Source organism: Eleutherodactylus coqui, chromosome 9, assembly GCF_035609145.1.
Source record: "Eleutherodactylus coqui strain aEleCoq1 chromosome 9, aEleCoq1.hap1, whole genome shotgun sequence".
Lineage (NCBI taxonomy): Eukaryota > Metazoa > Chordata > Amphibia > Anura > Eleutherodactylidae > Eleutherodactylus > Eleutherodactylus coqui.
This window is the reverse complement of record NC_089845.1, coordinates 77,353,031-77,368,115: the sequence shown is the minus strand read 5'-3', so window position 1 is coordinate 77,368,115 and position 15,085 is coordinate 77,353,031. Positions and strand designations below refer to the sequence as shown.

At 41.1% G+C, this 15,085-nt stretch overlaps 1 protein-coding gene across 4 annotated transcripts in view; it reads left to right on the top strand.

Annotated features, from left to right (window-relative positions):
* Positions 1 to 15,085, top strand: part of ARHGAP28 (Rho GTPase activating protein 28) — a 183,415-nt gene that overhangs the window by 159,577 nt on the left and 8,753 nt on the right. For all 4 annotated transcript variants that reach the window (XM_066579576.1, XM_066579575.1, XM_066579577.1 and 1 more), the window contains exons 12-13: positions 2,762 to 2,905; positions 8,577 to 8,704. In XM_066579576.1, coding sequence (XP_066435673.1) covers positions 2,762 to 2,905; positions 8,577 to 8,704 — 272 coding nt within the window. The remainder of the gene's footprint in view (positions 1 to 2,761; positions 2,906 to 8,576; positions 8,705 to 15,085) is intronic.

Sequence of the window (15,085 nt, the reverse complement as noted above, 5' to 3'; positions counted from 1 at the left end):
ATTGCCGTTGCTTCGATGCATGGTTTAATATCAATTTAAAGATACTGTGGGTCTTTAAAAGGCGTTTGTGTTGTTTAAAGGGGTATTTTCATCTTCAGTATATATTCTGTAGAGATGAGCGAGTATACTCGCTAAGGCACATTACTCGAGCGAGTAGTGCCTTAGCCGAGTATCTCCCAGCTCGTCTCTAAAGATTCGGGGCCGGCGGGGGGCGGGGAGCGGCGGGGAGGAACGGAGGGGAGATCTCTCTCTCCCTCTCTTCCCCCCGCTCCCCCCTGCTCCCCGCCGCAACTCACTTGTCACCGGCGCCGGCCCCCGAATCTTTAGAGACGAGCGGGGAGATACTCGGCTAAGGCACTACTCGCTCGAGTAATGTGCCTTAGCGAGTATACTCGCTCATCTCTAATATTTTGTGAATATGCCATATATGCCTGAAAGGTATGGGGTCTAGAGACCTCCATTCACTTATTTTTGCCTGTGGCAATCTCTTTTGAGTTCAGTAGAATAGATTTTTTTTTCTACTAGCAAACCCTATGGTGTCCAGAAAGCAATTTGTTCACAAGAACAAACATCAAAATGCAGAGAAAGAGAAAGTGAGTACTAAAAACTGGACTGCTTAATCAAAACTGGCTGAAGAAAATATTGATGGCCTGATGATATTCAGTTCTTTTTGTATTATGTTTCTATAGACCACTCCCGCGTCATGTCTATTTTATGGTTGGGATAATCTCATCTTCATTATATTATGATTGTTTTGTAAAAAGCATTTGTTTAAAGGAGATAACACTTTATACAGAAGGAGGATAAGGTGTCCTGCATATTAGCTACAACTTTGGTGAACTCATCTCGGCCGTGTATTACATGTTCACCCATTCAAGTGGATGAGTACCGTGTTAGGGTGGTTTCACATCGGCGCTCAGGGTTCTCTTTTCCTGCTCCATTCGGGGAGTAGGAAAGGTGAATCACTGTGACCGAACAGCTCCGTCTCAGGACTGAACCAAACAGTGTTGAACAGACCCAATTGACCATAATGGAATCCGTTCAATACCCACTCAAGTGCCCGGCTTTTGGACAGAAAAAAAAGTGCTGCCATGGAGATCAGTGGCACAGATGTGAAACCAGCTGTACACTACATTTTCTCTGCACTGGCTGGGCTGGTAACATTAAATCTCATTAGGGATTTCAGGAGTCTGACTTGCAGCAATCACATATTGTAATCATAAGGCAGCATAGCCTTATTGAGACAACCCTCATAAGGCTCCAAAAGATAATTTTACTAGGAGATTGCACTACACTATCCTACCAAAAGAAATTGGACACTTGAGCAAGAATCGGAAGTAGTATTTATTAACATCTAAATACTTGGTGGGCCTCCTTTGGCCATAATGATATTGGATACTCTCCGTGGCATTCTTCCTACTAACGTCTGATACACTTCAGCTGGTATTCCCTTCTATTCAACCTGTAAACATCTGGCATGTTCTCTCAAAGAAAATTTAGAATCTTCATCGTTCCTGACCCAGCGTTCCAGTTCATCCCAAAGTTGTTCAATAAAACTCTGTGCAGCCAGTCTAGTCATAGAGTATACATAGCCTCAAACCAACATAAAACAGCATCTGCTTTGTGACAAGGTGTGTTCCCTTGTTGGAAGTATTGCTGACCATTCCCAGAGTATTGCCACATCGTCAACAGCACATTATTGTCTAGAACATTGTTTCCCAACTCCAGTCCTCACGGACCTCCAACAGATCATGTTTTCAGGATTCCCTCAGTGTTGCACAGGTGATGTAATTATTGGCGGTGCCTCAGACATTGCCACAGGTGTTCTTACTATAGGAGATCCTGAAAGCAAGACCTGTTGGGAAACACTGGTCCAGAAGGTCAAGGTAACCTACTAATACAACCAATGGACCAATGCCATGCCACGTATAACATCCCCAGACTATTACGGAACCTCTTCCACACTTGACTGTTGGTACAAAACACTCGGGCAAAAGGAGTTTTTCAGGCATCTTCCACACACAAGTACGTCCATCTGATTTGAAAATAGAGTAGTGTAATTCACTATTTCATAGAACGTTCTTCCATTGCTAAACTGTCCAACGACAACACTTGTTGCACTATTGCAGCTCGGCTGATACATTTGCTTCATGGTGGACAGCATGCAGTTTACAAATTATGGCTGACACCTCCAATGGTCTTAGAAGCACGGTTTAGGATAAGTGACATTCTAATAAGACACAATCCATTCTACTGGTTGAGGTGTCCGAATACTTTTGGTAGGATAGTGTATCTCATGAGACCATGAGTGATTGTACTGTATGGAGATGGGAAATGAGTAATCTATGCATTAGATGATGTTATACTGGTTTTAATCATGTAGGAGAACAAGACTCGGGTTAACAGTTGAACTCATTTATTTTCTGTGGACAGACTAATTTCTACATAGTGTGTAAAGTATCGGCAACAGTTAAGAGTCATCACATCTCTCTATGCCTTTTGGCGACAACTGAATATAAAGAAAAGCACGTAATCTGCAGGAAATTACATCTGTGATGCAAAACAAGCAAGCCATTAAAGTTCCTGCTAGAAGAGTCTACAAATCCGAGTCATAGGACATATTTCCACCAAATTACACAAACAAGTCTGCAACTTATTATCTTCATGGATCACAACCAGGCTGTAGAGTGATCGTACGAGAACTGATATAGTAACATCTCATTTATACATGGCTTAATGTTTGCTTCCTATGTTCATGTAGGTTCCAGCTTTTCTGATTTCTCAAGTGCGGAAAATGAATGAGGCAGCACTGAACAATAACAAGAAGCAGCTCATTTTCGATAAGAGTGTAAGGAAATTATTAAGGAGAAAGACTATGGAGCGTGAAAGGCCTGAAAGGAGAGAGGTGCGTCTTAGAGCCTTCATCCTTAGACAAAATAAGATTTATGTTTGCCTGAATTCACATTTATTTCTACATTTAACCTGCGTCAGCACAATGAAAGCCATTCATAAATAAAATCCTAGGTGATATGAACATGACAGGTTATTGCGTGTTTAGGGCATTCATTGTCTAGTCATGTAAAACTTCAATTAGATTTGGTGAAATTGATGTTGTTTTATTTACTTTTTGCTAATGAATTGTGAGGAAGTTGCATGCAACCTTTCAATTTTATTGCATTATCAACATGCTTAGAAAGTAACTACACTTTTCAGAAACTTTTGACAACTCAGTGAAACATGGCAAAAGTTTTGATCAGTGGAGGTCCCACTGCTGAGACTCCCTCTGATTGCTAGAACGAAGGGGCTGCAACGCTCACCTGAGTGCTGTCCCGTTTGGCCATCTTTACTGCTTTTCAGCTCCTCCCGGCAGCTGAAAACAGCCCACATAGAGGTACATAGCAGCACTATACACCTCTAAGAGGGCCATCTGTTTCTGCTGGGAGGAGCCAAAAAGCAGTGAAGACAGCCAAGGAGGGTCAGTGCTAATTCTAGTAATCAGTGTGGGTCTCAGCACTGGGACCCCCACTTATCAAAACTTTTGACATGTCCTGAAAAGTGTAGTTAGTCTTTAAGAAATATAATCATTGCACAGGTGCAAAATAGGAATGAACACCCACTCACATGTCCATCATCTATGAAGGAGGTGGCTTCTTACTATTCTACATGTACACAGATAAGCCATCATGGCGAGGTGCTGTTCCCACCTGCGTTCAGTATTCCATTTTTCTGTGCCATCATAGAAGCATGCAGTGCAAGCCAAGGACGTATATGTCAAATGATGGACAGAATTAGTGAGCCAGTTAACTGTAATGGCATGTGTCTTGAGTTTCAATAATGGCTTCCATCATTTTACCAGAAAAAAAGTAGCATTGCATGCTGCTCTATTTTTTTCTGGCTTTCTTCTCTTGAGATCTCTCAGAGTAAACAGGACAACCAGGAAAGACCAAGATAGAAAATTCAAGTCTGTTGCTAATTGTGCCATGTGGCAAAATCTCTACTAAGCATGTCTGATAATCTCCTTCCCTTTTTCTGATTACATCATAACCACTTTCCATGAGAATGACCTATCAGCACGCTGTATGTTGTAATGTACTTGAATGTCCCACCTTCCTTTGTTTGAGTTACAATATTAGCTCCTTCCCACCTAAATTAAAGCAGCGATCCTATGGTACACACACCATAATGGTGTGTCTTTTATTGGCTTCTCTGAGCTCAAATTAACCATGTTTAATATGGCACCCACAGTATATTTAACAGCGCAATTGCGCTAACCATTACAAAATCAGATTGCATCCTGTAAAAACCATAAATATGAGGTAATGGTTGATATTTTGGTCAAAATAGACATGTTCGCAATCCGTGTCAAGAATCTTCATGTTGAGATGCCCAACCAAAACTAGGCAAAGCAAAACCATGTTGCTGGCATCCTATAGATGCTTTATCTGTGTACAATTGTAATTAGCAGCCACCTCGGTCATAGATCACAGGTCTGTGAGGCGATGTTCAACAGTATTTGCACCTTTGCCGCCCCCTCATATAACATAGTGCTGCAAGGACCTAGCACTATAATCTGCCCCTGTACCGGTATGGATGGCCAGTTTCAGTGATATGTAGTTACTGTTGTCAGTAGACATTATGGTCTAGTTCCCTTAGCCCACACACACTAGGATCAAATTTCCAGGAAGCCAGCTAGCCTATTGTATGTGTTTTTAGATAGTGGAAAGAAACCTAGAGGAAACCCAGACTAGCACATAGAATTAGGAAACTTGCCAATGTTACAGCACTGATGCCTGGTTACAGTAAGTAGATATATCCCAATACCTCCACATCATTCTGAGGGCTCGTTCGCACAAGCGCAGTTTTCATGCAAAAAGATTGTGACTATAGTGCTGTAAAAGATCCAGTAAATGGGATACTTCAAGCTACTTGAAGTAAGCCATTCACACGATCTGAGGTGGGTGCTGCATGCTTTCAAGGCTCCTATAGGAGCCTATGGAAAGACACAGCAAAGATAGGACATCTCCTATCTTTGCGCGCACCTCGGAGCCGACATGCACGTTTGCACTTGCATGTCCTATCTTTTGTAGGTGTGAGCGCTTTGTGTGAATGCTTTATAGGAAACCATTGGTTCTATTTAGATGTGATTTTTTCACGCATCGCTAATGCGCACAGAATGCGCTCGTGTGAACAAGCCATTATAGAGGGCACTGAACTCCAATGTAAGGGATTTGTTAAGGAGAATCTCCATAAGATCCGCTGATCAGTACTGCAGCCACTATATTAATAGACAATGAAATAAAATAATTAATGACTATGTGCTCTCGGTTGTCTTATTACACTAGGGAATGACTATACTGTTAGGGCTTGTTCCTACTAGTGCTAGAGATTTACACTTCTGTGTTCCGTTTTTGGAGCAGAGACATGAAAATTAAATGTAATTAAAGGAGACTGGGCGAAATTTTTAAAATTTCCCTAATGTTTCCACTTATTCCAAACATCCATCTAAATCATCAAACTAAACTGCAATACCCTTTTTTGCCGCCCTGCGCCACCGTTCCAGCCATCTTCAGATTTCCACATTGTTATTTAAAATGGCCGCCAGGGAGTGCAAAAACTACATCTCCCATTATGCCCCATTGGCAGTTACTGACTAATCCGCATCAATACAGAATTTGATGGTACTGAGCATGCCTGACCAGTAAGACAGCGGAGCCTACAGGTCATAGCTATTGGATACCAATGGAGAACTAAGGAGGGGTGAGAGACCACAGGAAAAGGAAGATCTCTATAGCTTTGTAGAAAAGTTCTAACATTGTGGCAAAATGACGTTATCACCTTATGAAGCATAGAACTTTTATTTTGGTTTCAACATTTTTTACAAAATTGGAAATATTTCCAATTATTTCTGTGTAATTCCATTTTGCTTCATTTCTGCTTTTCAAAAAGAGCAAATAGTGCAGCTGAGTGCGCTATATGTATCATTTGAGAAACAGAAGTGAAAGGGAACAAAAAAATCTCTAGCACTAGTGGGAACAAGCCCTTAGTTGGCACTCCATTTTATTTGAATGTGGATTCTCCATCTGGATTAGAACAAAGGGTTTAGAGGAAGTCTATTCATTTTCCAGGCAAGTGTTTTACTGTACTGTCTTTGATCATGTACCATCTCTAGAAGAACATACACCAGACTACACTGTTCTGCCAGTGCATACTATATTGTAAACAACCCTATATGTCATGCAAAAACGCAGCAAAAAAATAGGACTAATAAACCACCAAATACATAAAATCATTAAAATGTGTCTGGTCATTTGGGACCAAAGCACTCTGCTCAATAAGGGGTTAAAGGTCCCTTCTCTTTTTTGACTGTGTTATGTGGATACTTTACATTGCACACTAATAATTCTTGCATGTGTACAGTAATTATCCAGTCTAGTGAGAATAATGAGCTGTGAAATGTGTTAGTGTGCCAGATGAGTCACATCAGCTATGAAATGTGCTGGGAATGTTGGATGGGTTACGTTAGCTTTAAGGTGTCAGGGAAACACTGTGGAATGCATTAGAAATACTTCTATTTATTAATAATCCAGGTATATAGAACTAAAAGGTTGGTAGCTTTGACAGCGAAATACCCACACTGAAACTGCCGCTGTGCCCCGCGGCATAGAAATGTGCCACCACACTAAAATGGCATAGATTATAAATATCTAGTATAGCTAAGGCACTGGAATAACTATAGGGGATGTCGTTGCACCTGGGCCCAGGAGCCTTAGGGGGCCCATAAGGCCTCTCTTTTCCATACAAGGAGCCTAGTACTGTAAATAAAGCATTATAGTTGGGGGCCCTGTTACAGATTTTGCATTAGGGCCCAGGAGCTTCAAGTTACGCCTCTGCGTTAAGGAGTTACGAGAAGTTGGGGAGCTCAAGATAAACTTTTGCACCTGGGCCCATGAGCCTTTAGCTATGCCTCTGAGCTGAGATATTTATTCAACAGCAAGCATGTGATCCTGTTGATACTAAGATATACATTGTATTTCCGTTTATTCAACACTGAGTCCTGTTGATACCATAGCCTATGGATTGTACAGCCAACATATGACATTTTTGAGCTGTCGATAGGATATCTGATCTGCAATTATTATATGGGGTTCTCATTCAACCCAAATATCCTACCAACCGCTGCATTCAAGTTGGTTGGACATGTATAGATACAGATATTCAAAAATGTCATATGTTGGCTGTACAATCCATGGGCTGTGGCATCATCAGGACTCACTCTTGAATAAATACCTCAGCTTTGTTACACAATTGTCATTTATGTCACTTTGGTATGGTAGCACATCTATATGCCATGAGGGCCCCGCAGCAGGTTCGGTGTAGTTATTTTGCTGTTTTGGGATATTTGCATTTTATTGAAAATACTTCAATACTTCTTTGGCCTTCTAAAGCGATGGATCGAGTGATGGAAGCCCAATGAGCCCAATTGTATAGTCAATGGGATCTGTTAGTCAGGCACCATTCATGTCCATAATGTGACATCCATAACCAGCTGGCATTCTGTTTTCCTGATCCTATAACGGAATGCAGATGTGAATGAGGCCTTAGATTAGAAGGTGCTCTAATAACTATCTATTTAGAACCATTATTCAAATGGTGCAGCCTCACCATATTGTCCTAGTGTGTATTCCACAATATATAATAATGAAGAATAATGAAGTTACAGTTTTAGGATTCTCAGTCCAGTGATCAGTTCTCCATCATTGGGGCTTCCTAATATATGGCTATTGGGGTTTTCATTTACATTGTGACTACTGTGCTTTTCCACCGGTTTGAGATTATACGCACACATAGAACTTGCCCAGTTTTCGTAGTGCCTAATATTATACTAACTAGGCCTACACGATGAGCTGATGAAGTGTTCACTTCTTGATGGTGACGATTGTTAATTTACCATCATTCGTCAAGGGCGGCATTAAAAGAAAATGGAAGATATTTACTTTCACCAGTCTAAGTAAAGTTCGTTCTGGCATGAAGTGTATCAAATGTATTAAGAAGCACAAGCCGTTTAACACATTTGTTACATTCTTTCCATGTGCCAAATCTGAGAACTGAGACATAGACCTCAACTATAATTTACACCAGTTTCTGGCATAACTCATAGTAAATGTGACGGACTATGAACAGCTAAAAAAGTAGGGCCAATGTAAACTTTAAAAAAGTTACTTTTTTGACACTCGTGCCAAAAGTGCAAATTCTTTTGATGCCACAATTCTGGTACCAACCAGATAATAGTTGTGCCCCGTTGTATGTTTTGTTACTAGCGTTTACTATATAGTCCCACTGCTGACCATACTTTCTATTTTTGCATTGACCTCTGTGTCGAGTTGCGTTCAAGTTGCACAAAATATTGGTTGCGTAACATTGTAAGCTGAAGATGTAATAATGGACTTGTGTGGATGTGACAAGATTTTCTTGTCGGCTTTAATTTGCACCACATCCATCATCATCTCTTAAGCCCAAAAAAGAAAAGCCGTTCTGTGTTCTGGTTATTACAGTTGTGTTCCGCTTTTATATTTCAGCACTGCGATGTACCTGAAGGAGTGATAAGAGTCTATGCTCCATTGCACTCAAAGGTTTCCATGGCAATCCAGCTGAACAGTCGGACAAAAGCCAAAGACATCCTGGCACGGTTTCAGTGTGAAAACAGGTGCTGCGGTGATGTGTTCTTCTACTTCCTTCCCTTGATATTAATTTAATGCAATATAATAATTTCACAGTTATTATGCCACGTCATATAGCTCGATGATCTGCTGTCTGTCTTTTTTTTTCTTCAAAGAAAAGAAAATTAATCAAGTATACGAGTGGTTCCAAATACATTTACATTAACCCTTTCCAATCCAGTGTTGGACCTCAGCCGACATTGAGATTTTCCCTGCATGGCTCCGCTGTCAGACGAGGTCTGACACTATGCAGAAGAGAGCTGCGATGTATATAGCAGTATGCAGAAGAGAGTTACGATGCTGGAGTATACTGTGATATATATTACAGTATGCAGAGGAGAGCTGTGATGTCGGACCTCCCTCCTGCATACTGTAATATACAGAAGAGGGCTCTGATGTTGGACCTCGCTCCGGCATAGTGTAATATACATATATAATAATAATATATACATAATAGTGTAATATACATATATATTAATATGTATACATAATAGCGTGATATACATATATAATAATATATATACACATAATAGTGTAATATACATATATAATATGTAATATTGTAATATACATATACAATAATAATATATACATAATAGTGTAATATATATATTTATACATAATAGCGTAATATATATATATATATACACACATAATAGTGTAATATACATATTAACACTCTTTTAATTAAAAAAAAAATTGCTAATAAAATCATCATGACATCATTTTTATGTGTTTCTGTTGAGTAATTCCAAGTAATCCGCAACACGCTTTCCCACCCAAAATAAATAAGAGCTGGGTGTATGCGGGTGGCAGGGAAACTGGATTGGAAAGTGTTTAAAGGAAACTATCACCAGGTTCCTGCTGCCAGAAGTACGGGTAGCATGAACCCGGGACAGGTATGCACATTGGGTCCATGTACGTGTTATTCTGCAGTGCTGCAGTGTTTCAGAATATCTGAACCTAATAAAGTATACAACACTCAAAATCAGTAAAATCAATGTCTTTATTAGCAAAAAATAATAAAAAAAAGATTAAAAAGTGGCCGACTACTAAATAAACAATGTATATAAATGAATACTAACTGAAATCCTATGTGCCAAGTAGTACTGGATACAAAGGTACCACATCCATGCTAATATTATAAATGCGGAAGTAACTCTGTCTGTCTGTTTGTTTCACGGCTAAACTGCTGAAGGGATTTTGATTAAATTTAGCAGGTAGATAGCTTGCATCTTGGGGAAGGACATAGGCTACATTTTATCCCGAAAATTTATAGCGTTCTCTAGGGAGTCCGACAAGTCAGATTGATTTGGTAAAGTGCAGGCGAAACTTTGCTCTGCCAGTGCCGCACAGCGGATGGGGTGCACATCATAAGCTATGCCTACCCAAACGGGCAGATGTCGTCGCCGCACGATTAAGTGTGGCGGAGCGGAGGGGTAGGGGGTACACATCATAAGCTAGACCCCTCAAACGGGCAGATATGTGAGGGCAGACGTAATTGCCACACATATGCGATTATTACGCTCGCAGGGATACCCGGCGTTGCCCGGGATTAAAACTTGAACAAAAGACACATTAGCATGGATTGAGATTCTAAAGAAAATCTGTATTGCTCATAGCAACCAATCACAGCACTGGCGTAACATAGGGATGTGGTTACACCAGGGCCCAGGAGCCTTAGGGGGCCCATAAGGCTTCTTTTCTCCATATAGGGAGCCAAGCATTATAGTTGGGGGCCCTGTTACAGGTTTTGCATTGGTGCCCAGGAGCTTCAAGTTACATCTCTGCGTTAAGGGGTTAAGAGAAGTTGGGAGGCCCCAAGATAAACTTTTGCACCTGGGCCTATGAACCTTTAGCTACGCCCCTAAATCCCAGCACAGCTTTCATTTTACCTCAGCAGTATAACAAATACCAGCGAATCACAGCGCAGCTTTTATTTTACCTCAGCTGTGTAAGAAATGGTTTCCTTTTGATAATCGCATTTCCTATCCATTTTTAGATCTTCTTTTAATATGCTGCACAAGCTTAAGTCAGATCTAGAGTGTAGCTTTAGCAGAGCTTGGGGTGCGAAAATGACTAGAATCCAAGAATCTGATGACCATGCTAAGGGAAGAGGGCATCAACAAGCTGAAAGACAAGCTGCTCTTAGAGCAGTAGAGACCCTGGAGCAGTCTTAGGCTAGTCAGACTTTAGATTATGAGCATCACACATCTCTAAGAGCTGCAGAGTCATTAGAGCAATCTCAGATCCACCAAACCCTAGATGCTGACTGCCACAAGTCTCTCAGAGCCATACAGCAAAACACTGATTAAATTTAAAAAAAAAAACAATTTCCACGTGGACGAAGTCACGGGTAGCAAGCTAGTATCCCAATAAAGTAACATAGTCCAACAAACATATAAACATGTGAACTGCCTAATCACCATTAACTTTAGTTCCCTATCCTGACTCCCTCTTCTTATTAAATAAAGTCCAGCATAACTACCCTTTGTTAAATGAACTGGTAGTTAGAACAGTTGCTCTTAATTTGCAGGAAAAGTACTTCTACTCTGTAGTGCTAGTCCAGGTCACTACAGGACTACTAACTTTATTGGGATATGTGATAGCGAGTAGCACTTAGCACATAATATTTGAGTTAGTATTCATTTATATACATTGTTTATCCAGTTGTCAGCTACTTTTTTAAGTATCTTATACCTTTTTAATGTGATTTTATTATTTTTTTGTTAATAAAGACATTGATTTTAATGATTTGGAGTGTTGTATACTTTATTAGGTTCAGATGATAGGGCGTTTGTTTATAACCACAGTCTATGCATTTATAGGTTACATATAAGTGTTTCAGAATAAACATACTTTGACAATCCACACTAAACGGAACTTGGAGTTATGGAGGCAGCGCCTTCCAACCTCTTCCCTCCCAGATCTCCTAGATTCACAGCTCTCTCCTTGTTTATGTATGGGGAGAACTGTCACTCTAGATGATGTGGGTGGAAGAGGTTGGTGCCATTCCACCCCCATGACTCTAAGCTCCATTCAGGATGGATCTTCAAAGTATGTTTATTCTGAAAACCACATTGTTTCAGACTTAGAAATATATGCCAACAATCTACATACCTGTCCAAGGTCCATGCTGTACGTAAACCAGGCAGCGTAAATCTTGTGACAGGTTGCCTTTAAATAATGAAAACAACGTTCCATGAGCCTTTTGGCATACGACCAAAACTAGTCTTGCATATAAAATCTATAAAAAAAAAAAAAATCACATAATATAAAGGATCTTAGGGATTTTTGATTGAATGTGAAATGTAGTATGTAGTTTTCACAGTCACCATGTTATTCGGAGGCTTGGACAAGATTAGAAGAAAGGTTTGCTATTTTATCAGAAACAGTGCCACTCCTGTCCATGGGTTTAGTATGGTATTACAGTGTATTCAGGCGAGCAGCTTTATGGGCTGGTGACATAGCAGTTGCACCCTGACCCTGGTGCCCTAGGAAGATCAAAGGCCATTTTTCTGCAAAAGAAGAAACCAGTATAATACATGACACATGGTAGTAGGGGCCAAAATGTTGCACTGTGGGTGCAGGAACAGCACGTTATACAATTGAATTCAGCCCATTTCACTTTATTGGGGATGAGTTGCAATACCAGACACTTCCATGAAGAAGAATAGCACTGTTTCTGGAAAAATAACGAAATCTCCTTTTTTCTAGTCCTGTCAACCCATTTGAGGAAAAACTAATGCAGGAAAACATTGAAGTTTGACTATAATTGGTATATTAGATAAGAGCATTTATAAAATGTCCATAAAGGTTAAAATGCTAAATGGATTTTAAGGTTACTGTCTGCTCTTCCCAAACTCTTCATAAGAGAGAACTGGTACTTCAAGAAAGTCAGCAGCTTGGTGTCATGGGGTGTCATTCATTACTACTTTATGTCTACCCCCTCTTTTTGCTAACGAGGGTGAGAGTAGGATAAATTCACACCATGTGCATTGGAAGAATTGGAGCAAAGAAAAAGTGGTTGAAAAAGTACATAGTGTAACCTTTGAGGATTGTTCACAAAGGGACCAGCAGCTCCCACAGGGATTGACCTTTGCACAGACATTCTGCATTTTTATATAAGCGTTTGTGGTCTTAAAATGTCATTGTTGCAATAGCTTGAAAATACTGCGTGTCTTCTATTAATTGTTTGGAGCACTGATAGTACACAGAAAAGTGCCATTCATTACCAGTAGACAATAAAGCGAACCTGCCAATCCCCTAACGCTCTCCTTTCTCGGCACAGTATAAGGGCGGCTTCACATGAGCGTATGCAAAAAGATGCTTGTGTAAGTGCCGCACATTCGCGCCGTGAACTATGCGCAAAAGCGCATATTACTGTACTTTTTTCTTCTGCAGGACCAGTTCACATGGATGCGGAACACACCCCTGCCGTGATTTTAAAAGCTATTTAGCCTAATGAGTTCCAGATGTTTTTTTTCCTGTGGAATGAGCTAAATTGGCTCATTGTTTTTTTTTTTGCCTTCCTCTGGACCAACAAGGAGGTTGAAACAGGCTGATCTAGATGGACATTGTCTTCATTCAGCCTAGCATACTATGTTACTATGCTAATGTATTTCGCATTTGCGCGCATTCACGCACCTCTCATAGGTTTCTGGTCAACAAATGTACAAAAAAATAGAGCATGTTGTGCATATTGTGCAGTATTTGCGCAGGCATGTACGCAAAAAAATACTCCTTCACTGCGCAAATATATTGCGTAGAAACAATCGTTTTTATGCTTACGCTTGCCTGAAGCCGCCCTCAAGCAGTGACAGAAGTACTGATTTCAGCAGTTTATCAATGAGGGCTCTTTCCCATGAGCGTATATTGGCCGTCCGTTTTCACAGCCGGACGATATTTTTGCTGTGATCTGATGCATTGGATTCCAGATCACATGGCTGTATTTCTGAGATGTAAAAACACCTGGTCAAGCCAATATAGCACCGGGTGTTTTTACGTCAGGCCCAAAAGATAGTCCTGGAACTATCTTTTGAGCCGGAATATGTCGGCTGCTGCATGGGCTCCTATGGGAGCCCATGACAGCGGCCGAAGGTAGGAGGGAGTTTAGCAGCGTGGCTGCTAAACCCCCTCCCTCTGCTCTCCTCCCCGCTCCCCGTTCTTTGCAATGGGAGGGGGCAAGACGGGGCAGAGCTAAGTGCCACCCCGTTCCGCTTCCTTCCATTCCTGGCTGTAGACAAGGGGCGGGATGGTGGCAGAGCTAGGCTCCCGCCCTCTCCCCGCCGCTTGTCCATAGCCATCAATTGGAAGAGGCAGGATGGGGCAGTGCTTAGCTCCGCCCCCTCCCATTGCAAAAAACGAGCAGGGAGAAGAGCAGAGGTAAGCCTGCAAGGGGGAGTGAGGGGAAAGGGGCAACGGCATTGTGTGCCGGGGCCCATTCCGTGTGAACGGGTGCACAAATGTTAGATGTGTGCGCCCGTTCACAAGCTTCTATGCCCCAGATGATAATGTATATTGGATGGCCGTTAAAACGCCGTCTGATATGCGCTTGTAGGAAAGAAGCCTTAATGTGCAGAGAACTTGCATCCTAATCCTTGCAGGGCACTGCCAGAGAGAAGTCTTATGATTGGCACCTTTCTCCCTACTACTGTGCATAGGGAGAACACTGTCAATGAGCAGCAACGGGGGTGGGTGGACACCTGCACATTGTGAATATATAGTAAATAAGATGTAAGTTCCCCAAAACTACTCTACATTAAGACATAAATGCCAGACAGCTGGAACGTGACAGGTTCTCCTTAAAGGGCTTAACCAGGATTAGAAGACTAGGGCTACTTTCTTCCAGAAACAGAACAGCGCCTACCCATGCATTGTCTTGGTATTGTTGCTCAGCTTCACAGAAGTGAATAACGATGAGCTGCAGTACTACACACAACCTGAGGACAGGTGTGGTGCTGTTTCTGATGGAAAGCAGCCATGTAATTATTATCCTGTACAAGATCTTTACCCCTTTTTCATGCATTACTATGAGAAAGGCCAAGTGCGGCAGTCAGTATGAAACCTTATTAATCTTGTATATCTTACTAAGTGATGATCTTACATTTACATTGCAGCTGCTGCTGTTACATTTGGTATCTTTTTACTAGAGACCAATTTTTTATTTTGTCTATTTGCCCGTAATCATGGGACAAATATTGCCGGTGACATCTGGCTTTCTCTGTTTATTTAATTACTGCGAATCTTTGTTGAAGGCCATATTCATTAAAATAATAATGAAGGAACCAAACAATTTTGCACCAGAATGTCTGGTTAGATTTCTGGAACTAATTAGAAGTACACCCCGGAGGATACAACGTAGAGAT